Genomic DNA, 25,233 nt, shown 5'->3' on the forward strand with positions numbered 1-25,233 from the left:
AAACACATTTTGTTTTGATCACGTCAAAGTGCACCCAGTTTAGTTTCCCTTTTCTTCAACTCGCACGCACTGATTTGAGGATCGACACAGTTGAACGATTCTTACCTCTGCAGAATATCAAGGTAAGTGAGAGCACTAACCGCCAGCAAGCAACTCCTTATTAATGTTTGGTCTTTAAATAAGCCCCTAGTTAAAAGCTTATACGAGACGAAGCATTTGTTGGACATGGCACAAAATTCACATTTGCTTTGCTTTGACAAATAACATCACAGAAGCACTGCTCAAGCGATTTCACTTGAATATTGATTTATTTGCACTTAAATTTTGGATTTCATCCACAGTGTAAGCCAGATCGCATAAGAGTTTCTTTTTTGTTTTGTTTCTTGTTTCTTCCACAGTAAGAAGGCCAAATCTAAAACCACACCTTACCGAATGAACAAGCAGTCTTCGAGGCGTGATTTGACTTACGAAAAATTTATAGACCCGGTCGATCGGAATACTGACTTAGACAGAGCCCTAATCAACTCAGGAAAAAAACGCTCAGACAAAAAACCCAAATTCTGCAAAATTTATTGATTGAAGCGTTCACAAAAGCATAAGAAATAAATAGAACTACTTATAAAGAGAATTGCGAGCGTAAAGGCTAGAAGCCGTTATAAGGGTTCACAATTAAGTTTTACAAAACAACCCCCTTATAGGCTTAAGTCAACAAACTGAAGAATTTTGGCAAAATTTCCAATTCAGAAAAATTGGAAACTGACTAATTAAAGCACGCCATAGGAAGTTCATTTAAAAGAGATTACCTTGCATTTGAATGGCAAACTTAACGATTTGACCCAGACCAATAATATAAAACCACTCAAAGGAATCACTTGAGATTTGTCTGCAGAAAGGATTAGGCCTCAAAAAAAAACTATAAAAAAAAGGTTTCTGTGCAACTATTAAATAACGCTTTAATTGAACAAAAACGCGGCTACAAGGTCACGACCATGCACGTACAGTTGAGCACATTGTGTAAACGCACGATATATAAGAAGAATGGCGAAGGCTTAGATCAGTGTAGTTCAACGTAGATCGTGGAGGATGGCTCCCACGAAAGCGAAAACAAGGCAACAACTTACTATGAACTTGCCTTTCTTCTCAGTGCTCATGCTCATCGTGCACGATGTTTTTTTTTTTTTTGTAATTTCCGGTGACGCCCATAACCCTTGACTGCTAAGCCCGGATTTAAACGGGATTTGGAGTTACTCAAGTTGTACTACTCGATGTTTTTGATTGGAGACAAACAACTAGCTAATGCTGCAAGAAAGAGCTTGGAGCTGACACACCTAAATCAGCAAAATCGAATCTAACCAGTTATAGTGTTCAAAAATCAACAATGTTTTTCACTGGCAAAATCCCAAGAGGAAGAGAGAGAGGTCCACAAACGTACGAGGAGAAAAGGAAGGGAAAAAGCACAATCAATCTATCAACCAATCAATCAATCAATCAATCAATCAATCAAGAAAAGGGCGAGCCCATGAAGATTGTTTAACGAAAAAAAAATAATTTCTACGCATGCCCGACCTTAGTATTCAAGCGACAAGCAAGATTTTCAATTTCAATTCAATGTCACTACGTTGAAAAATGTACTGTTGGGCATATCTTTCCGGGACTAAGAATTTTAGTATAGTGGAGGTTAATGATTATGTGAACGTCAACATATGGCTAGACGAGGCAAAAGCAAAGAATTCAACCCTGTTGAAGTGCAGTGTCACGTCAACGCTTAAAACGCGGAATTAAAAGTGAAAAGGTTAAAATCTTCTTCATTTACCAATGATAAGAACTTTCAAATCTTAGAAAAGGAAATCAATCTTGATCCAGATAAGTCAGACATACTTATCAGTACCAGCTGCCTGTGCTGAGTTTAGCACGTACGGTTCCGCAACTGAGATTTCGAAGAAGGATACATACATCTTGTCGGATGTTTTGTTGCCGTGTAGTGCTGTTGTAGTTTTTACGAGTTGCGCTGAATGTAGCCATGCGGGCGAGTCAAAAATGCAGACAACGAGTCTACCACGACACTGCACGCCAAATTCAGTTATAATCTCAGAATAATTTCCCTTTTATGGTTAGTCAAAACTTGACAAAAATCTTTGAAAAAAATACTTAAACAGGACGCGCGTGTTGCAAACAGGTTTTCACTATAGAAGCAAAAAAACGCCAAACCGGTTTTTTCTTTCTGTACAAACTATTTACTCTGCGAATATCGTAGAATATTTGTTCTCGCTTCGCGAGTTATTCAGACAGTACTAAAAGGAGTTGCAGTTCAAGCAGCATGCATAATCGATAAACCTGCCAACAATTGCAAATAGGTAAGGTGATGTGAGTTTTTGACTGCAGGATAAAATAATAAATATAAGCGCACTCACAAATTACTTCCCAGAGGCTTTACATTTGATTGTTCAACGCTCAGTATTTCCAGATTCACAGACTCAAAAGTTAGAATCACCTTGTACAGCATAATAAACAGCACCACAGGAAAGTACTGCTCAGTAGCTTTTATTTGAATGATCACACTTTAGGATTTCATCCACAGACTCAAAAGTTAGAACCACCTTGTACAGCATCATAAACATTATCACAGGAAAGTACTGCTCAGTGGCTTTCATTTGAATGGTCACACTTTAGGATTTCATCCACAGACCCAAATGTTAGGACGACTTTGTGCAGCATAATAAACAGCACCACAGGAAAGTACTGCTCAGTAGCTTTCATTTGAATGGTCACACTTTAGGATTTCATCCACACACTCAAAAAGTAGAACCACCTTGTACAGCATAATAAACAACACCACATGAAAGTACTGCTCAGCAGCTTTCATTTGAATGGTCACACTTTAGGATTTCATCCACACACTCAAAAAGTAGAACTACCTTGTACAGCATAATAAACAACACCACATGAATGTACTGCTCAGTGGCTTTCATTTGAATGGTCACACTTTAGGATTTCATCCACAGACTCAAAAAGGAGAACCGCCTTGTAGAGCATAATAAACAGCACCACAGGAAAGTTCTGCTCAGTGGCTTTCATTTGAATGGTCACACTTTAGGATTTCATCCACAGACTAAAAAATTAGAACCGCCTTGTAGAAGAGCATAATAAACAGCACCACAGGAAAGTTCTGCTCAGTGGCTTTCATTTGAATGGTCACACTTTAGGATTTCATCCACAGACTCAGACAATATTGATTGTCTCACAGAGTCAGAACCACCTTGTACAGAATAATAAACAGCACCACAGGAAAGTACTGCTTAATTAGTAGCTTCCGCACTCACAATTGGAAACAATTCCCTCTGAGACGGTATAGGAAAAGAATTAGCTACTAAAATATTGCGACTTATAAATTTTGGACTTTGGGACCACGTGCGCCAAACTGCACGTGTGCCCGAAGTCTAGAGATGTTATTGACCTTATTTATCGGACTGAAGTCATCTAAGATGCGAGGATAATCACTTAAGCCTATTAAGAATGAATATTTCTTTTGAATATTATGTAGCCTGCATGGACGTCCCTTCTTGTCCTCATTCAGCCGCGAGTAATAAATTGAGCAAGTCTGTTAAACTTCTTTTCGAATTGTCCAATCAAGTGTCAGCTAAAAGATCAATTTTCTTCTTTGGGGATAGCGATAGAAAATTGTGCCCTCTTCATAAAGCTATGCTTATGTTTTCGTGTGGATTTTTTCCGGACCTCCGTTGGGTCAACAAGTTGGACGATAGTGCCCTTTGTCACTTTGTTTGTCATTAAAACTACTTCACAGCTTTCAATGGATAACAAGCTCTGAATCATATTTCAACCCCCAATATTATTTTAGGTACAAGAAAGGATTTCCTCACAGGAGGCCCTTATCCCTATGAATAGACAGGGGCCTATAAGCTTTCATTAGAAATTAGATCATTGGACTGATTGGACAATGCAATTCCAGGGTTTTAACTGGCATGGCGACTATGAGATACTTTACAACATAGTTAATTCAAGGCAATGGTTATGAAACCTGACAAACTTCTTTGTTATATGTTTTTGTTTGCCTTTTTGGCCTTGACCCTGCACAAAAAACAATAGAATTTAGAATGTGTTGGAGCAACTGACCAATCGAAGCGTTTTTGTTAAGATATTCAACTATGGTGTGAACGTTAAAACAAAGTATTGTGCAGGGTAACGGCCCTTCCAACATAAATAGCAGCACCATCGTTTTCATGGCAAGGTTTCCAAACCAGTCCCTCGATTAACTATGTTTACAATGACATATTCCACGAGCGTACGTGGCTACAATCATCTCGTATCCAACCAGCGCGAGGGAAAATTTGTTTTATTTAAAAACCACGAAAAATCGCTGTATCTTGTTGATTTAGTGATATTTTCTTTCTCCCTGATCATGACGCGTACTCTTACTATATCTGTGGGGCATACATAAAATAATGGCTCATATATTATGGCCGCTAAACCAACAGTCTGGGACTACGTTGTGCGACATGCCCTAGAAAGAGCGGTCATCAAACTGGCTTAAACTGGTTTTCGTAAGAAATGAAATCAGCAGCATGTGTTGTTTGTTCTTTTAAAAAACAGCTGGTCCACTTGAGTTTGTTGGATATGGGTTGATGAAAGCAGCAACCACGACGCTACACGTTTCGTTTGCTATCTATCACCAACGAGTGGGTAATAGACCCTTCTCCAAAATAGCGGCAACAGATTTGAATGAGTTAAAATTGAACTGAATGAAAAACTGATACCAGCACTGGAAAGAGCACCTTTACTTTAGTAACCTTGCAAAGTTTCAGCATATTAGGTGTTATAATCCATCAAATATTTTCGCTCGCGCTCGATTGGTCTAAACGCCTAACGTGACCGAATATACCCCAGCTAAAACTGGGAATATCCGATGATATTCCCCAAGTGATATTCCCCAATTTCAAAAACTTCAAGGCGCGTCTTGCCAATTAAAATTAATGTCAAGATGGGGGAACGGTTTGCTTTTGTGACAGAAGGAGAGAAAAACCTGCTGGTCGATAAAGCAGTATGAGAAAACAACATACGCTCTAAACGTTTTTGACGGTAAACTGTTCTTAAACGAAATGTTCAAATACTCAAGCTCGTTGCTACATGTTGCAAAAAATTTTTGAAGGATAATAATCACAATAGCCTCCATTTGGCTTTAAAAATATGCTCAGATACTTGTCCTTGGACATTATCTGTTCCTCGAAGCTCACAGTTTTCCTCGAGCTTCGCTCTCGGAAAACTGTTTGCTTCTCGGAACAGATAATGTCCGCGGACAAATATCTGAGCATTTTTTCGCGCCAAATGGAGGCTATTGTTTATTTATATCAGCTTCGGAAATGTAAAATGAAATTTGACAAATTTACAGACGTTTGTATGTCTGGGGGTCAGTACGTCATACCCCCAGTCTTACAAACGTCTGTATATTTCTCATTTTCAACTTACATTTTCTCAGCTGACATTACACCCGATATGCTGAAACCTTGCAGGGTTACTAAAGTAAACGTGCTCTTTCTAGTGCTGGTATACGTTTTTGATTTTAACTTATTTGAATTTTCGGCCGCTATTTTGGAGAAGGGTCTATACTGGGGCCACAGATAAGGAGAGGGTTTCCTCTCCAGAGATTCGTGTCCTCATGAGTAGACAGGGGCTTAGAAACTTATCTAGCCGTCTAGGCATACGAAAAGGCTGTACTATAATAGTTTTGGGCGAAGAAAACAGTCTGTAATGACGAGATGCCCTTGTTCAGGGAGGTGTCCGTTCTCGAGGTCCGCTGGCTACAAAGGACGAGTGGTTCCTTGAATTTAACAGAAAGGACTTCATCACAAATTTTCCCTAGCCGTTTTTCCTTGATTGCATGATCGGACAATTGAGTTACTCGATGAGAAGATCTGTAGTGTACTCAAAATCATTTTGGTGTTGATTCGGTTTTTCCGGCAACCAACTCTTATTGATTGTGTCGTTTTTCTTTTATCAAACAGGCTATTTCCGCTTGCTGAGATCTATTGTGAAATGATCCGATCATAGTTACTTGAAGGACTGGTTATGAAACCTTGCCATGAAAACAATGGTGCAACAATTTATTTGGAAGGGCTGCGACTGTGCACAATCCTTCACGTTCACACCTCAGTTGAATATCTTAACAAAAACGTTTCGATTAGTCAGTTGCTCCAACACATTCCAAATTCTATTGTTCTTTGTGCAGGGTCAAGGCCAAAAAGGCAAACAAAAACATTTAACAAATAAGTTTGTCAGGTTTCATAACCATTGCCTTCAATTAACTATGATCCGATAGTTTTAAAACATCTTAATAATAACAATAACAATAGTAATCAATTAAAAGCTATTGAAACGTGCCGAGAAGAACGTATGTATCTGCGAGTGATTCCTTAATAATGAACGTGATCCAAAGAGTAAAAATCTCCTTGAAGAAATTATGTCGACAACGAAGTCCGGCTCTTCCTGATTTCGAAGAAAACGGTCTTTTCCGCTGTGCCTTAAAATAATGACGTCACGATCACATGCCTTACATGCAGTCGGTTTAGTCATTACTTAAAATAACCGTTGTCGGACAAAAAAATCTTCCGAGTGCCTAACCTCAGAGTATCAATCTATAAAGCCCAGTTCGGACGCCGAACTTAACTCAAATTCGGTCGGCGCAAATCACGAAAATCCCGCCTTTTGATTCAGACGCCGAACTTAATTAGCCGAACTTAATTTACTTGAAGCAAAACATGCTCTCTACGAGAGACTGTATCCGGAATACGTTATAATAATTTATGCATTAGGTTCGGCTCGTGAAAAGTTCGACGTCTGAATGAAAGCCGTTCCAAAGCCGAAATTCCCGACTGAGCCAGACGGGAAGAACGGCTGAGCCGTTCCAAATTGAAGCAGCCGTTCTCAACTGATTCAGACGCCGAACTTTTCATGTCCTTAATTCAAGGTATTAGGCTCAGCTCATGAAAAGTTCGGCGTCTGAATCGGGCCTAACTTTCGTCGGCTTTACTAACAGAGATCGTGGACGAGAAAGAACTAAGTTTTTACGTTTTCTACAAGTCAGTGATATACGGTTCTCTCTTGAAATCTCGGGAATATGTTTAGCTAACTGGTTGCAATCAAGTTTTGAGATCCGGAACTTCTTGCAATGTGGACACGAAGAAAATATTGTGAGAAGAAGTGGTTTGGCTGGTCAGCTGGCTTTTATAAAAAAATCAATGTAGAAACTGGGCCAAAGGTTTAGCTTTGAAAAGATGTAGTTACGGCCATATGTTATATGTAGTAGCATAATGTATTCTAAAAAGGAATAAAACGGCGTGGTCCTATTAACCACAAGTTCAACTCGGTCCAGCGCTGTGTTTTTATGTTTATTGTATATTTGGAAAGCCTCAAAACCGCAGATGAATCATGATATATTCGTTACGAGCTATCTTATGCAAAAGCGAAAAAACGATTGGAACTGTTATTGATTTCCGTCCCCATACACACCGCTCAAAGCCGAGGGGGCTTGAGAACAAAGAGCTTAATGGAGGGATTATTCACACTGCATAAATTATAAGATCACATCCACATACTCCTCAATTGCAACGTCGTAGCAAATATGTATACCAAGTGCGAAGCTGCTGGTATCGTCTACGAATTTTCACCCGTTCGAAGGAATGGTCGATGCAATTTACAAATCCGCCCTTCCGTCCACAATTACTGACCTCGTTTGCTCAGTGCGTCTTGTGACTTGTCATGTCGCCAAATTTTACTATACAGTTGTTAGACAAGGGGCCCTTGACCACCAGTTTATTTTAAAATCGAGTCAAACAAAAAAAAATCTTTTTAAGGCGCTGATTTCGCTTTCGCCTGAAATAAGATATCACTTAACCTTTCGGTTTCGCCGGGTTTTGCCACGATCTGTCATCACGAACGGGCCTGTTTCGCTTCTTCCTCACGAGAAGTTCCATTACCAAAACAAGTGAATAAATTTTCAAAGACGCGTGCCTCCTCGAATACTCAGCAGTAAATTCTTACGATGGACGTGATCGAACGGAAAGTACGTCATTAAAAAGTTCCTAGTTTTCGCAGAAAACTTTTCCGTCTTATTTTTTAAATGACGTTGTACGCACCAGACCATGTCAAGATGACGTCATGATCGGGAATTTCCCCTAGTCAACACTTTCAGTTTACCCTACAAAAGCCTTACAAAGCATTTTTAGTCCAGTGTTGACTTCTTACTGCGTTTAAAGTCGCTGCACCGAGAAACGGGTTTTAAAAACACAAACTTAACCTTTTATTTCCTACCATTCGACAAGAACTGTTTTGAGGGATTCAGCTATTGAAGTTTTGCAGGTTAGTACGCGGTTTTCTGTGCATTCAGGTAAACTGTTTCGTCATCCCAATTCTTTACATCTTTACAAGACAATTTCCGCCATTTTGAAATGGGACGGAATACTTTGTACGGAAAAAACTCGAACTCGAGGTAAAGATTTCCGCAACATTTCAAATCTGAACAAACTGTGAATTGTAACTTAAGATTTTCTCGTGAAGGATTTTTCTGTCCATTTTTGAGGGGTGCAGATTATCAAAAAGGCTTGAAATTGCATGTATAAATCGCGTTATAAATTCTGTAAGGACCTCAGTTCCTTGATAGTGCGCGTCGTATGAATACCAGGAGAATTTTGCAGATAATGTAAGAAAAATCAACAGCACGATTACAGGTTTCCTCACTAGCTCAGTTAAATAGTTTTCTGTTTAAATTTTAAGGACGTAGCCCAGTATCTCAACTCATAGCTTTTTTTAGAACGGAACTTATAATTATTTGGATCGAATCATGGCTTTTTCCCGCCAAACAGTTTGTTTCGCACCATATTTAAAGTCCATTTAAAGTTTGTGAACAGCGATTTTTAGTTGTTTTGATCGCAAAAAGACATTTTTATTGTAGAATCTGAAACGAACAAAAGTATTTCAGAGCAATTTGGGAAAGTAAAATTAAGAAAACTTTAGCTCAATCCGAAATTTTATCGACTATGACGATTCATCTAAGCAAAAAGAAAGATGCTTTTTATATTGAGGAACGCAATTTGCAGCTCATTTATCAAATGCCAAAGATGATGACAAGATCAAAGTTTGCTTTAAAAGCCTCCGGCTTATCTAGCCGTAAATCAATCCGTCATAGAGGTATGAACGAGAAGGGATTGGGGCGAGACGACTGCAGTCCTCTTCATATAAGCCCGGTCGACCGGGCTGGCTCGGTTTCCGAGATCTCGCCTCGCCACTCTTTTCTTTACAAAAATTTCGATGTGTTCATATGAGAAGGCGGGCTGAACCGGTTACCGAGATCTCGGTTTTTCCGCGGACCAAAATTTGTAGTGGTAATTAGCATATAGAGCGAATAAGGTCTATTACGTTAATGGGTGTGTGCGGATGAAATCCTACGGTGTAACCGTTCAAATGAAAGCTATTGGGTAGTACATTCTTGTGGTGTCACTTGGGATTTTACGTATTTGAACTTGATATTGAGAAATTTGTGGAAAATGTACTCACAAATTTAGTCGGCGCTTTCCTCTTCCCACTCGTCATCCTTACTTCGTCAACAGGCACTCGTCCTTATTAATTTAATATAATTTAATCGCCTTATAGATTATCATAGCATCAATTCACGCACCCATATCCAAATGAAAGATATATCGCCCCCGCTAAAACCTCATTCTTAATCCCTCTTAACATTAGTGACATCATGAGAATGATGTTTTAATCAGTTAATGACAGAGGCATACTCGTAAAAAACTCCGAGTGCTCCTATCAGGGGTCGAACCTAAGACCTTCCGATTACTAGTTCGGATGCTCTACCACTGAGCTACAGGAGACTCGTGGGAGCTTAGGCCATTAAACTAGGTTCACGGGACAATCGGTCAGCACCTTTGACGAATGTTTTATTTTTTTATTTCTTGCAGACAAAATGCTTCGTCAGATTTTTATCTTCACTGTGCTTCTGGTTCCAAAAGCGATGTCAGATAGACACCCCATGATAATTTCAAAACAGACGAGCTTTCAACAGTGCAACGGTACCTCATGCGAGTGCGGCACAATTGATCGTAACCACGCCTCCAGCCAATGTAACCAAGCCTGCGGTAACACTGACTGCAAGTCACTCACGTGCTCATCCGGGACATGCTACCAAGAATGTCACAACTGCCAAATGGAATGCACCAGCGACGTCCATTATTGTAGACAGCGGTGTCTGTCTGGATCATGCTCTTTCAAGTGCAATGCCAGACACTGTGTGCAACAATGCAATGGTGGTGGAAAATGCGACAGCACGACCTCGACCTCAAAGGATCACATCCTGATTTTACCAAAACCCTATCTGATTTTGTCGGCGATCCTATTCGCATCTGTAGCCATTTTATCGTGCTTACTTCTTGTATTGTATTCTTGCAATGGAGATTGCTGCAGGAGACGAGACACTTACTTAAAACTTAAGACTATCAGCAGTAGCCTTGAAAGCCTAGATTCGCAAGCAACGTTTGTGTAGATGCTTCAAAAACGCAGAGAACTCATCAACCCCAGCCGGCGTGTTATCGCTTTGAACATGATTGAAAACTGGTTTCAAACCAGTTTCTTTCTCCAAAGCATGGTATTTATAGAGAACAAGATTCATAGGCCGCAAGAAACAGTGACTTTACTATTAAAGTAGTAAGAGTGGCCTTCTACCAATATTTCTTGACCAAGCGGGCACTGCCAATGACACAAGGCTTAGAAATCTGCATGAGTTAAAACAAAGACGCAAAGTCTTTTCCGTGTTTATTATTATTATGATTATTATTATTATCATCATCATCATCATTATTTTTTAATTTTTTTTTGTTAAGATCAGTAGTCAGTAGGGCCCAAGCGATGGCAACGTTTTGAAAAATTCACCGAGAAATTCACTGGAGAAATTGGAAACACGAGAGACTAAGGATAAATCTTGGAAGTGTGTTAGTGTCCTTTCTGTTAACCTTTATGGACAAATACCACACGACAAAAGGAACTATTTTATTCCTTTGTAACTCATACTAGTTAGAGTAGGTGATCTGTACATACTCTAGCGAGCCACCCTAAGAATGAAGGACAGAGACACTTGAACAAGTTACCATAAGACGTATCGACTCAGTTTATTTATTTCAAGATGTGCACGACAACTAAATTGCACGTATAAAAAATTATGTACGATGATAAGTGGAGGTTACATTTGTGAAATAAAAATGAAGGACTAACAAACTCTACAGTATTTTGTAGAATGGGCAATTCTGCTTTCAATGCTGCAAAGAAATTTGCAATCACTTTCAGATGAACGATTATGGCCTTTTTTCGAGTTTGCTAAGCTCTTAATAATTTAAGAGACATCGCATATGATATTCGGAACACAGCGAACGCATTCCATTGACTTCAAAATCCTTATATAAAAATGATTACTACTGATTGTTCGGTATATTAATGTTATACCAGGAGACAACCAGGTCCCTGGCAAGCAAGTCCTAAGAGAGAATAATTTATTTTTCGATCGATTTCGTTGATTATCGTCACGTTATAGTATCAAACACCTTAAAACTAAACCTTTTTTGTATCAGATCGTCGTTTTGATTCCTTTTCATGAATGATCACAAAAACATCTCAGTTGAAAATTTATGGTTTTACGGCAAAATGACTCTTCTTTACCCCACGCCGTATTCATCGATTTGATTTCCGCCAAACTTCATTTCAAGCTCACTGCATCTACAACTTAGATTTTCCGGCCTTGGGTTGAATTTCTCTCAGTTTCATTGCCAGACCCATGTTTCCTTTAATCTTGAGCTTGCCTTGGAAGAAAGCCTGGTGGAAAAATAGACGGCTGTTTGATACAACGATAACACACTCGAGTTTTCTTGTCAATGATCCACGGAGTTTTGGGTGCACAACCAAACGAACGTTGATAAAAAAAAAAAAAAAAAAAGATCGACAAACAAGATGCATCGAGGGTATTAGGTCTCAAGGTTTCTGTGAGAATTGTACAACTAAAGCCAGTGTTTGCGCTATCATCGGGAACTACTTAATGGAGTAAACTTAAAAAAATTGTCCGTGAAGCGTTTAAGTCGTGTATATTTTATAAAGTAAACCTGAAAATAGTTTCTTTCCTTAAACGTTCCACTGTAATACTACAGTGTTTAGCACAAATTTAACAGACGTTCACAGCGAGAAATAAGTTCAAAGACAAGAGTCTTGAGACTTACCGTTTGAGGATTCAACTTTCCAGTCATAAGTTTAACAAAGTCGTCATCGCCGATGCTAACTGTACAATCAGCTTTGTCTGCAAACAGGTTTATAACACTGTCAGTACAAAGGAACATTTTATCGATGCAAAGTCCGTTTGTCTCTCTTGAGCCTAGTGGCTCACGGCCTTGGTGCTTATCTTTCGTTACCATAGCGGGGTCCTCAACTGAGTGTCGTAAAGCCAAAATCAAGTTATTTCTCTGACCAATCACAACAGACGTAAACAGTGCAATGAACCAATCAGAAGTGGAAGAAAATACATGTAGCCGGCGCCAAGCGCGGGAAAATCTGTGCGACCAAGTCACATTGTTTTTGAGTTTGTTTTTCATTGGCTGAGAAAGTGGCGCGAATTTTGACAGCCAATCACAGGGTATAATGAAGCAGAACCAAAGCAAACGCGAATTACTTTCGACACTCAACTGAAAACCTCAGCTACACGAAGGGACTGTCTTAAAGCCTTTACTCGCGGGGATTAGAATAGCGGAAAGGATCGGGCAAAATGACCTGCAGACGACGGACGACAGACGGAAAAAGCGTACGTGTTTTTATCCCCTAAAAATCATACACTGCCCGAGAGTAAATCTTCATCTATAAATTAAGTGTGGTCTACAATACTACTATACATTTGTCTTATGGCATGTAACATGACATTTTAATTCCATTATAATAACAGGGCGTCTAGATTATAAAAGGTCTCTATTAACCCTATTATAATGACGAGCACATATTTACTCCTTACTACTGGACCAAACATTGATGTTCAAACAAAATCTCCCAACTGGGACCATAAGAGATTACAAGGCAAGTTCAAGAATGTCCGTGTTCAAAACAAATCATTTACCTGATCCTAAAAACTTAAGTGCGCCGTCTCCATTCTTAGCGTCCACAATCCACCACGCTTCCTTTCCGCTTGCGTTTTTAATGTTGAATCTAAAAACTCCTTTGATCTTCTTCACTAGTTTAGGACCTTCCTAGGTAGATAACAAAGACAAACAAAGAAACGATAAACAAACTACACTGTAATAAGGGTGCTCTCCATTGGGAAGTAATTCTCGATTAGCATTCCAGTTAGAAAAAAGAACAAACACGTTATAATTCCCAAAACGCGAGTGACCCTTTACGTGACCTTTTAATAGAAGTACTAATACTTTTAACCGGCAGATTCAGAATGAACAGTCGAACGGAAGTTAGCCATCGGAATTGAAACTTAAACTACAGTACCGCTCAAATGTACGTTGAAAGTCTCGACTCGATCCTCGCGAGAATCGAGACTCGATTCACTCGAAAGTCGAATCGATCCTCGAAACTCGATACTTGCGAGAATTGTTGAACCGATTCTCGACTAGTGAGCCTCGATCCTCGATTCTCGCGAGTTTCGAGGATCGAGACCCGAGACTCGAAAGAGACTATCAACTTACTTTTAAACGGCACTGTACTATGTCCCTTACCCCCTTCAATGTCTTCTCCATCTCATCAAATATGGCCGCCGCCTTGAAATCTTCTTTTTTCGCTGCCGAGGTGTAAGAAGGCACTGGACGATACCTGACGACAAACGAGCGATACAACATATCGTAAGTTCCTAGCCCCCTATCTGGCATCACGGTACACGTTATATGGATTACTCACATTGAAGAGCCAAGTGAACGTCTCTGTACAGGAGTGGTTAGTCCGTACTATTAAAAACTGGATCATTGTATAACGCCATTCCAGAGATTTGATTGGCTTAGCCATTATACCATGCCCGAGAAATACTGTCCATTAAATTGCCTTCTGGTTGTTCTTGCAAAGCGAAATCAGCAAGATCTAACAATATCTCTTGATTGTTTTTAATAAAACAATTATTCCACTCATCCTTTTTGGATATGAGATGATTACTGCAGACTCAAGGTACAATTTAATTCAGTATTTGCTTAACAATCTGTTTGACAGTACCAAAGAAAACTAAAACACATTACGTACGATATTCTTCCCCAACGAAAACTCTGTATTCAACAATTTAATAAAGTGCATACAGCTGTAGCCACTACAACACTGTAGATCTTGCCTTGCATGGAGGCGAAAAACGATGGACCCTTCGCGGCTAACGGTCACATGGTACAGAATTCACCATGCTGGAGAGCAAGCTACGCGCTGGGACATCCAAAACAGAAAATTCAAATTTGCCTGGATGAAGTCACGGGATGAAGTGAAGTTTTGGATGTCCCAGTGCGCAACTTGCTCTCCAACATGGCGGATTCTGTACCTTGTGACCGTTAGCTACAAAGGGCCCATTCTACAGTTTTAAAAGTCTTGCACTTCACAACGTATATGTATGACAACAAACACCAAGTGCTTCTACAGAGATTTGGCACCTGTAAATGGTCTCCTCTTGTCTCCTGAATACTTTACCTTCTTTGATTGGGAAATCCTAACCGATACAAGGCCACTACAACTGCCCCGCCAAGACCAAGGTTATGTTGGAGTGCCACTCTAGCTCCTGAGACTTGCCGTTTGCCACACTCACCGCGAAGTTGGCGACAAAGCTCAGTGCACTGTGCTAGACCTGCAGAGACAAGAACAACAAGGTACATGTGATCGTCAAAACCTGAAGTCGCAAGTGGTGATTAAAACATCGATTCTATAACTAGTCAGCAGGTACATCAATACGAAACTTGAATTGCATCTCACTAAAGATCACATCCACACAACTTAGAGGGAATGTGATTGGCTACCTGTTGCTCCTAGAGGGTGTCCTTTGGAAATGAGCCCTCCACTAGGGTTCACAACCCACTTCCCTCCATAAGTAGTGTTTCCACTGTCCACCAACTGACCTCCTTGACCTACAACGACAACAGAGCTAAGTATCACTATCTTAACCCTTAAACCCCTAATATCAAAGAACAAACTTCTTCTATCTTGTACCCATACTTTTCTTATAAATGTATTGGGGAGAAGTTATTAAAATAGCAAGAAAATTCACCTTGGGTGATCATATCCTTAATTCTCATGACCTCAAGGGTTTAATAAGCATTGATATTACAAGGAGAAATTTGATGCCGATCACTGTTAGGGCTTAAGGAGTTAAGTAATTACTTTTCTACCCAGGCAGTCATGTTTTGGACGACTATCGCAAATTCTAAATCCGTGAAAAAAAAAGGCCAAAAAAAGTATGTATTGGTCCGTCGTATTAAATTTTAAAACGCGCGCAGTCCTCGAACGAAACGTCTGGAGCGTCAAGGAAATGAACAGTGAGACAAGGGAGAGGCACTACGAGCGTGCGAGACTCACACGAGAGAAACCACGCTTTTGGAGTTTCGTGCCTCGCGAGTTCGCGCTTTCAGTAATTCACGTCTCCCCTCGAGAATGTCAAGAGATGAAACGAATATTTGAGGTCTAACGGTAATAGGATATCCCACTTCTTACATTTTTCGTAACAAGTGAAACAGGTATATAAACAGATAAATAACAGTTCTAAATGCCTGCGCCTTGCGCGGAAATTCCGAGTGCCCAACTGGAATTGAACCCATTCATGACCTTCCAGATTACCACTTGGAATGCCACAGAGACCCGTGTGGTGAGCGAAATAGCACAGGTCACCCATGCACGAGGTAGCACAGTTCTCCCATGAACAAGGAAACACAGGCATCCCATAGCTCAGTTGTAGAGCCTTCCAACCGGTATTCGGGAAGGTAATGGGTTCGATTCACATTGGGCACTCGTAATTTCCTTTTTCTTACAATTTTACCGTAAAATGTATTAACTCAAGATTTCAACTTGCCTTCAGGACAAAGACCAAGGCCTTCGTAAGTAAGCAGCTCATTGACCGAGAAACAGTCGTGCAGCTCAACAACTTGAACATCTTTAGGTGACAAACCTTAATGAACAACAGGCAAAGTCGGGTAGTTATTAATCATTCTAGTAACGTGATTGTGGACGTACATGTAGCTACAGTGACTTGTTAGAACAATATTTTGTTGGCGTGAAGTGTGAAGTGACAACCTCTCTCTTTCAAAATGTGGTCAGCTTATCATTATCCACGAAATAAGAGTGAAGGTTTTGAGTTGAAGGATTTTTAAAGTAAGAATGAACATGTAATTGCTGTCCTGTTTATTGTGAACTGCACAATCAATTACAAAATGATGGGGCAGTGATCGTTTGTTGTTGATTATCGTCCTTGCTCCGAGAGGTTTTTTTCTGGGTATTCCAAATTCCAGTTCGACCTAGAGAGTGTCCTCAATTAGGGAAGTTGTCAAAGCCACTATACTCGAACAAGTCCACCAAGCCACAAAATAGATGGTGGTTTCTGCCTGGGCCCTCCTTCCTCAACCTCAAAAGACACCAGTAAAATATAACAATGAGATTCAAACCTCACTTTTCTTGTTTATCTAGCAATGCTGACTCTTGCTTGCTCAATATTTCTGTGTCAACTCAAATTTTAAAGCCAATAAAATTTTGTCGATAATGTTCTTGAGATAGATGGTGTCTTTGATAACCCCCTAATCCCAACAAAGTGGGTCCTCTTCAAACAAACTTGTTATGACCAGTTCCCTTACTGTTCTGCGCTAAACACATTGACACTTAAATAAAGTGATTTATTATTTATTTATAACATTTATTTTATTTATTTACTGTGATTGATGGAACTACGTGTACCACTAGCTCTATAATGCGACATGAACTATACAAAAATGAAGTGATTGAATTACCAGTCTTCTGATAAAGCTTCTTAGCTGCTGCTTTAGTCATGTCATACCCGACCTACAAAAAAAATGGAAGATTATACTTCCCTTCCTTTCATCACATGATGGCCTTGAAATTTAAACTCCCTAGCTGTGAAAAACTGCAAGTTAGCAGTCATTTAAAGGTGATTCAAGATGTTTTAAGGGCGATTTAGACGGTACGACTTTGTCGCATACGACAAGCTTACGACAGGCCTACGACACAAATTGTTTCGTGTAAATCAAACCTACAACTCGCTTACGACTGTTGTGTACGTCACAAAAAATTGTCGAAGGATTTTAGAACATGTTTTAAAATCCTACGACAATCGTAGGTATAGGCAATGTTGAATGACGAGATTTATGTGCGATTTTTTGCATGACGCGAGCAGCGCGCGCTCCAGAAATCGCATGTGACAGTCGTAAGCAAAAGTTGCACTGTCTAAATTGGCCTTAAAAGAAGACTATGTTGTGGCTAAACGCTTTACGAAAATTAATACTGGAACATGTAAACTTTATTTTGGACATTTACTTGGGTCACATGTACGTGTACATGTATATTTATTGCGTTTGACGTAGGAAGAAAGCACTCCTAATATGGATTGGAGTTGAAATTGTATGGGACGACGTTGATTCAGTGAATCGATAGATCTTGAGACGCGCATCTGCAATCCCCCACAGATTTTTTTGCAGGGCGGATGACATCACAAAGGAGAGAAAGCCTGGGATCGAGATCTAACGCACCCCCTAATCTTTGATTATTACTAGTATAATTATAATCTAAAAATGCAGTGGTATTAAGAATTCTTACAGGATAACCAAAGTATTTGCGATGGCGTTTCTATGAAGGTAACAATAACTCTGCATTGAAGTTCCCAAAATAATAAACCATTCTAATCAAATGGTCTGACGGTTTGACGAACAATTATGCCAATCCTTGAGAACTTACCAACTTTATAGAACTGTTTTCGTTGAAAGTGCTGCCAAAGTCAGTTGCCATTTCCATTCCTAATATCTCAACTGCTTTATCCTCAAGGCTGTGCTTTTTGACAAACTCTTCACTTGCCAAGATGGCTGCTGCACTCCCGTCTGATGTTGGGCTGGAATTGCATTGACAAAACATGAAACAAATCAAACACAAATTCTGCAACAATTTCTATCACTGACAGTATTTCTGATATTCACAGGCATTCTTCGCCTATATGCCACTATTTTTTTTTTTTTTTTTAATCACAATGGCTCTGAACGCAACTTTTTTGGCTGGGTTTTCAGTGTAACAAAGAGCCAGCTACACAAAACAAAAAGGAGCTTAAGCAAAGACGACGGCAACGGCAACGACAACGCCGAAAACAACAGCTTTAATGAGCAAAAAACAATCGCTCTGCACGTGCATTTTACATTTTGGTACATTTCTTTGCCGTCCTCTGCAAAACAACAACGTCAAATGACCACATTTAAGGTTTTATGGGGAACGTGAACGCAAGGCGGTGAATTTTTCATTTTCTTTCTTAACTTGTACGCCACTCCTACCAATTTGGTTGCTGGATAGTTCGCCATTTTCGTAAAGGTTGAGCGAGGTGAAATAATCGCGAAGTAGCACAACTGAAATAAAGTTATATTTTCAGGTGACGTTTTCGTTGCCGTTGCCGTCGTCGTTGTTTCAGCTCCCTAATGTTAGCAGCATGGAGCAAAGCTTCCAATGAGTAAAATCACTTCAAGAGACAGCGGTTAGTAAGAAAGCATGCTAGTGACCAGGGCTTGTTGCAAATACAGTGTAGTGTAAGTTTTGAGAAGCCGATCTCTGCATTGTGGAGGATTGTCACACATGTTTTCATGGGTCACTCAACCAAGATCATTTGTCAGTGAAGCCGTTTTGTTGATAAACGACCAATAACAGATCAACTTTGACCAATCAGGTCAATAACAGTTGAGAAACATTTATACCATCTAGTGATGTTCCACACTTTACTTGACTCTGATGACGACTTCAGGTTGTCAAAATGTCAGTCAATGTCACCTCAAACAGTCCTTCTCAGGACTACACTCACCCGGATGATCAAAATATGATACATACTAACTGTATAACATGACTCCTGGGTTCAAACCATTTACAAGGATTTACAATATTGATAAATTTCAAGTATTTAACACAAGTACATTAATAGTTATACCCTATCATTTAGAAAATTAAATAATTAGTGATTTAAATTTACATGCACTTACATTTAAATGTACTTACCAGCACTGTAGTTTAGTCAGTGGATCAAATACCATGCGAGAGTTTTTAATTTCATCCAAAGTGTACTTCGTTTGGAACTGAGATAAGCTAAAAGAAACCAGTTACATGGTCCCATTAGGATATACTTAAAACAATGTTGTGCATTTTTCAGCTGAAAAACTACAACAACATGTTTCAAAAATACAATAATTTCTATTAGTGATTTCAACAAAATTTACAGTTAAAATAATTTTTTTGGTTTGTTTTTGTTCCCTTACTTTTTATAACTTTGGGTGCATTAGTTTATCAACCTCTAGAACGTTTACAGTTTCAGTCTCAGTTTATTGATTTGCCTCACATCATAAACACACACAAATACGATATTAACAAGACATTGCGCAGTTCCAGAAAAAAATCCATACCTACCCCATGGAAGGTCATTGGAAATTCCTAGAGGGAGGGGAGGTCTTAAAAGCAAAAAATTTTTGAAGCAAAGTACGAAGCTAAACTGGAATTTCCTGGGGGAGGGGGGAGTGCAAAAAAAATAAACCTTCTGTGGGGGGAGTATGGATATTTATGGAACTGCACATTAACGAGGCAAGGTAGCCCAAGGAAGCCAATAAGGCTTATGTAACGGACTATCTTGGATGACTCTAACGTCCCCTGTTTTCTCATGTTGAGATCATATCTTTAAAACTGCCGCCATCTTTGTTTCTTATGATGAGTGTGTGCTGGGGAGAGTGCCAAAACTGCCTAGTGGACCCCTCCTCAGGTTGTATAGTGTGGGAGAGGAGGAGAGAGAAAACAGAACTTGTAGTTATTAATAGGCCATTTCTGAGTTGTTTTGAACCACATTACAAAAGCAAGGCTAACTGCAACGTTTTTCATATGCAAATTAGTTTTGTTTGCAAATTATGAATGAAATCTAATTTCCGTAATAAAAACTATCCACAAAGCCTCACTTTCATAATGAGGTTCAAAGAAACTCAAAAATGGCCTGTTATTAACATTGAAACAATAACAATATTGCTTTAACTAGTTCTGTAAGCCAGAAGTAAAAAGTAGTGTTATGAACAGGTTTTTCTTACGGATTTTCCACTGAATGGAGATGGTTCTTGTGTGCAATTTTGGCAAAATGCTCTGGTTTGGTTCCTAAAATTTATAAGGAAAAAGATTTGAGAAAAATCAAATACTGGCACATACAGTAGATATATACATGTTCTTTATACCGACCAAAACTTTAATTTAAAATCAAACTAAAATAATATTATTAGTTTTGCCTCAGATTTGGCCTAATAACTACAATGTGGCACACAAATTTATTTTTCAGAAAAACATGATACTCCTGAGTTTTACAGACATGTTTTGGCAGTTGCCTCTGCCATCTTCAAGGTGAAATGAACAACAAATTTAGGTGAAATATAAATGCTAAAGAAATTACAATAATAATAGCAATAATTAAGACTACAACAATAGTAATACAAAATTAAACATCATTAATATCAACATTAATATCAACTGAAATGATAATCACTGTAAATGTACATAAATTTAGGCTCTGTATATTTTATGTCTTTTTTTGTATATCTCCTTTTATTGTGTATTCTATGTTTGGTAATGACCTCAGGGCTCCTATTGATTGCAGAGATGCTTTGTAAGCTCCCTGAAGGGACTACCCTGAGGTCTTACCTATTTATTATTTTTTTTTTGCTTTTAAATAGAGGTGTCAAAAAATGAATATTCCTGTATAAGTAAACAATGCAATGATGCTGATAGAGAAAGTACCAACACCTGATTATCATATGACCCATACAGCCCCACACACGATTGTTCCAAAACAATAATATTGAGAAAAAAATTAATAAATACCTCTTACTAACTAAGACTTGGTAATCAAGTAAAATACATGTACTGTAAAATACATTTATTGTAAAATAATACATGTAAAATACATGTACATTTAAAATACATGTACTTCTCCAAGTTTGAGGTAGATACTAAAAGTTGCAGACCAAGTTTTTTCCTGATGATTTATAAACGGCCCAAGCGTGAAATGCATGGCTCATGCCAATAAGTGCGGTCATCACTCAATCCCAAACCAAATAAATAAATTATTATCAAGTTAATCAGGTACATGGACATGTACTAGGTGAATGAAAGAACATATCTCACCATATTTTTTCATGTGTTCTTTGCCAGCATTTCCAAACATCTGAGGAGTTATTGGCGCAGCAGCCAACCCCTCTTTATTCACCATTACTTCCAAATGCTTGTCCATTGGTGGGGTGCGATCATGATACTAAACATGAATGAAAAGCGTTATAGTCAGTCCTGTCTAGCCACAGAGCTTCCTAGGAAGTAGGGATGGCATAGTGGTGAGAGCACACACTTCTCACCAATGTGGTTCGATTCCTGGACTCGGTATCATATGTGGGTTGAGTTTGTTGTTGGTTCTCATCCTTGCTCTGAGAGGATTTTGTCCGCATTCCCAGTTTTCACCTCTCCTCAAAAACCAATATTTCCCAATTCCAATTCAATCTAGAATCTGAGCGCCACAGGTTTGTCAGTGGTGACAGACTGTGGAGTGTCACACTCGTTAAACAAAGTTAGTTATTTATTTATTAATTCATTAATTCATTCATTCATTGTTGGCCCTTCAATCCGTAGGTCAATGGTTCAAATTTAATTGGTCCCTGCAGACTGCTCCTCTTACGGCAAGTTCAACTACACCCAAAAGTCTCGTCTAGATACCTTTGATCCTAGAGATCCTTTCTCCATTTTCTCAAATCCCAAGGCTAGAACACAATCTGATATACCTGAAAGAAAGAAAAAAACAACGACAACAGACAATTAACACATAACAAATTAAGATTCATGGTGAATGCCCTTGCAAATGTTTATTTTATTTTTATTCTTATTCTTATTATTATTATTATTATTATTATTATTATTATTATTATTATTATTATTGTTTTCTGCATTTCCTCTAAATTTCCTTTCTATGCCCTTGCCCTTTTAACCCTTTAATTCATAACAGTGATCAGCATCAAATTTCTCCTTGTAATATTAATGCTTATTCAACCCCTAAGGTCATGAGAATTAACGACATGATTGTGAAACCAAGGAAGATGTTTCTCATATGATAAGAACCTCTCGTCAGTACTTTTATAAGAAAAGTGTGGGGACAAGATAGGAGAATTTGGTCTTGCATATTAGGGGTTAAAGGGTTAAACCTAATTAGTGACCAACACCAAAATTTTTCCTGATATGCATGCCAGCCAAAACGTCATTAGGGACCCTCCCCTCACTTTCCCTTCCCTCCCATCTCCTCTAGATAATAGCAGGCTTTGAACCCTTTCGAGTTTTTGTGCTTATAGCGAAAGACATCTGCAAAGACTGAACCAACAGATGAGGATATACAGTGGAGGCTGATGTTTACCCTTAGAAAAGTACAAGTCTCAAGAACAAATTTGAAGTGGTTAATTACAAATTAGCAAAATCAAAATATAAATTATCACGATTCATACAATCATATGCAAAAATACTAAAATTAAAGAGCTTGCATGTACAAGTACAAGTAAATTTACCTCCTTCGATAAGCTGTTTAGCCAAATACAATGCACTGGAGCCTGTAGCGCAGGCATTATTAACCTGTTGAAAATACCAAATAAAACTGATATGTTAAATTACTGTAAGTGCACACAGTGGAACCCTTAGATACCAAAGGGACATGCAAAAGTATCCGTATTCTCCAGGTGTCTGTATTAAGTTGGCTCTCAATAAAAGTCTTAGACATTATGTTTTATCGATACAAAGACAGGTTTAAGCATACAATTATTTAAAAGCAACAGAAAAATGCTTAATGTAAGTGCAAAGTGAAGAAATCTTACACTCATTGAAATAGTTTTGAACTAAAATTAATGTTCTCTTATTGCTTCAACATGACTAACAACATACTGTCATCATTTAAATTTAAAGTCTGCGACTTTGCTCTGCAGTGACAGTTTCAGTGTAGAAACTGAAATTTTTCTTAGGCATTACAACCTTGCAACTGTCTGTAAATAAGTGGGTGTCCACAAAGCACGATTCCAATGTTCATCCAAAATTAGTTACTGGTACTAATTAATTGAAAAGGTCCCATGATGAGCAAAATGCCAATCATCATGTGAATACATGTTAAAGTATTATGTATATAATAATATTTATAGAAATTGACTTACATTGTAAATTGGAATCCCTGTCAGGCCAAGCTGATAAAGAGCTCTCTGTCCACATGTCGAATCACCTATCAGTATAAAATTTATTGTTTGTTACTGAGTTTTATGCATGTGTTTGCATGTACGGAGAGTATCACATATTGTAATAATGTCTTGTGTGAAACCATAAATTAATATGAAGTTTGTTAATACTGTGAATGCTCATTCTTGACCTTGGAATCTTTTAAGATTAAAACCAATTGTACGAGTAACTCTAATGTCTCAAGGTCTACTAATGTTGAAGCATTGAACCTTTTGACTGAAGACAGCATTTGCTGTAGCCTTCCACGCAGACGTTCGTAGGGGTTCGTCAGGCGTTCCTGCCCCACGAACGTCTGCTGAAACGAACAGCCACTTCCGTTCGTAGGCAAATTGCCTTTGTCTTAACAGACTAATCAGCAAAATTATTCGACTCATTATGACAAGTAAAGCCAATCACATACTGCGAAACAACGGAAATCATCACGCCTGGAGATATTTTCGCTTCCGGACGTGCATATAGTTTATACGATCTAAATTTTTCCTGCATTTTCTTCAGTAATTTCACTGAGAGAAGTGGCAAGAATTCCAAGATTTGTCAATTTGTCTACCTGGTCTTTCATAAGATTTACAAGCGGCGAAACCACAACAACAATCAGTGACCAGCAGCTTCAAGAATTGAATTGTACACAAACGATAGAGTTTGATAAATAAGTGACTTTCCATAACCAGTTGGAAGGTTTATGAACACATCAGTTTTCTTCTGTGCAAATTGCACTATGACTTCTCTTTGATATGCATTCAACTCCCTTATACCAAACGTTTGGCACACATGACCAAAAACCACATTTAAGTCCGCCATCCTGTCTAGGGTAATATTTTTAATATCAAACACGAGTTTTTGGGAAACGGCTCCTGATTGGTCTGCAGTCGACGAATGAAAGTGGCTGTCCGTTTCAGCAGACATTCGTGGGGCAGGAAGGAGTGACGAACCCCTAAGAATGTCTGCGTGGGAGGCTACATTTGCTGATGAAGACTGTGAGAAGTGGTCGAAAGCTTCAATGCAGACCTTGAGACAAGAGTTACTCATGTAAAGTTTGTTGGTTGGACAATGGCAGACATTTTTAGAGCTGTAGAGCTGTAAGTGGTTTTTCTAAGCAAAAGGTCAGCATACATGTATACCCCAGGACAAGCACATGGGACATACTGTATGGAGTACATGTCATCCTTGAGATTTACCTAATTGTGTAAACTACTGTACCTATTTTCATCTTCAAAAAATCAAAATACGGGTCCAACTAATTTCCTTTAACCTGGTTTGAAGAATTTTTAACCAAAATTAAACCACAACATGCCCACCTTTAACATTTACTAAGATATCAAAATACCTTACTCCCTTTTGTGTATGAGTGCCAAATTGAATTAACCCTTCAACAACTTGTACTGGGTTGAATATAAACAAAAGTACTGAACCATGAAACAAATAGCCTCCCTTGCAGACACTCTTTGAGCTTGTCATGCAATCTTTCCTCCCGATTACGTGATAATGAGCCAAAGGAGCGTCTGCGAGGGAGGCTATGACACAAAGTGCTCCTCATCGGGTCTCAATTGACTGGTCACACCCTCTCATTGTCTCCATGCCATTACAACAGGCTAAAAGTACACAGGAGAAAGAGCCTCTCCAGATTTAAGTGTTTGATCCTGGGGGGAATAAATTATGTTGTTATTATAATACCTAGACTTTCACTCAACAAAATGAGCACTGTGATTG

At 38.8% G+C, this 25,233-nt stretch overlaps 1 protein-coding gene and 1 long non-coding RNA gene across 4 annotated transcripts in view; one reads left to right on the top strand and one right to left on the bottom strand.

The window, feature by feature from the left end:
* Positions 1 to 11,293, top strand: LOC146465053 (uncharacterized). Of its 3 annotated transcripts, none has more exons than XR_014868350.1 (2): positions 1 to 122; positions 9,975 to 11,293. It is a non-coding gene; the product is annotated as an uncharacterized LOC146465053 (long non-coding RNA). The 3 variants fall into 3 exon arrangements; XR_014868352.1 differs by lacking the exon at positions 1 to 122 and adding an exon at positions 2,224 to 2,354; XR_014868351.1 differs by lacking the exon at positions 1 to 122 and adding an exon at positions 8,236 to 8,370.
* Positions 11,149 to 25,233, bottom strand: part of LOC146465054 (sterol carrier protein 2-like) — a 17,599-nt gene continuing 3,514 nt past the window's right edge. The window contains exons 4-18 of the mRNA XM_085128899.1: positions 23,448 to 23,512; positions 22,815 to 22,878; positions 21,979 to 22,043; positions 21,400 to 21,526; positions 20,316 to 20,379; positions 19,249 to 19,335; positions 17,959 to 18,109; positions 16,998 to 17,049; positions 16,070 to 16,165; positions 15,024 to 15,131; positions 14,701 to 14,854; positions 13,761 to 13,854; positions 13,154 to 13,283; positions 12,273 to 12,349; positions 11,149 to 11,874 (exon numbers count right to left, since the gene is read on the bottom strand). Of these exons, the coding sequence (XP_084985025.1) occupies positions 11,779 to 11,874; positions 12,273 to 12,349; positions 13,154 to 13,283; positions 13,761 to 13,854; positions 14,701 to 14,854; positions 15,024 to 15,131; positions 16,070 to 16,165; positions 16,998 to 17,049; positions 17,959 to 18,109; positions 19,249 to 19,335; positions 20,316 to 20,379; positions 21,400 to 21,526; positions 21,979 to 22,043; positions 22,815 to 22,878; positions 23,448 to 23,512 (1,430 nt within the window). The 3' untranslated portion in view covers positions 11,149 to 11,778. The remainder of the gene's footprint in view (positions 11,875 to 12,272; positions 12,350 to 13,153; positions 13,284 to 13,760; positions 13,855 to 14,700; positions 14,855 to 15,023; positions 15,132 to 16,069; positions 16,166 to 16,997; positions 17,050 to 17,958; positions 18,110 to 19,248; positions 19,336 to 20,315; positions 20,380 to 21,399; positions 21,527 to 21,978; positions 22,044 to 22,814; positions 22,879 to 23,447; positions 23,513 to 25,233) is intronic.

This window comes from Pavona decussata, unplaced genomic scaffold (assembly GCF_977016875.1).
Source record: "Pavona decussata unplaced genomic scaffold, jaPavDecu1.1 SCAFFOLD_157, whole genome shotgun sequence".
NCBI classification, from domain to species: domain Eukaryota; kingdom Metazoa; phylum Cnidaria; class Anthozoa; order Scleractinia; family Agariciidae; genus Pavona; species Pavona decussata.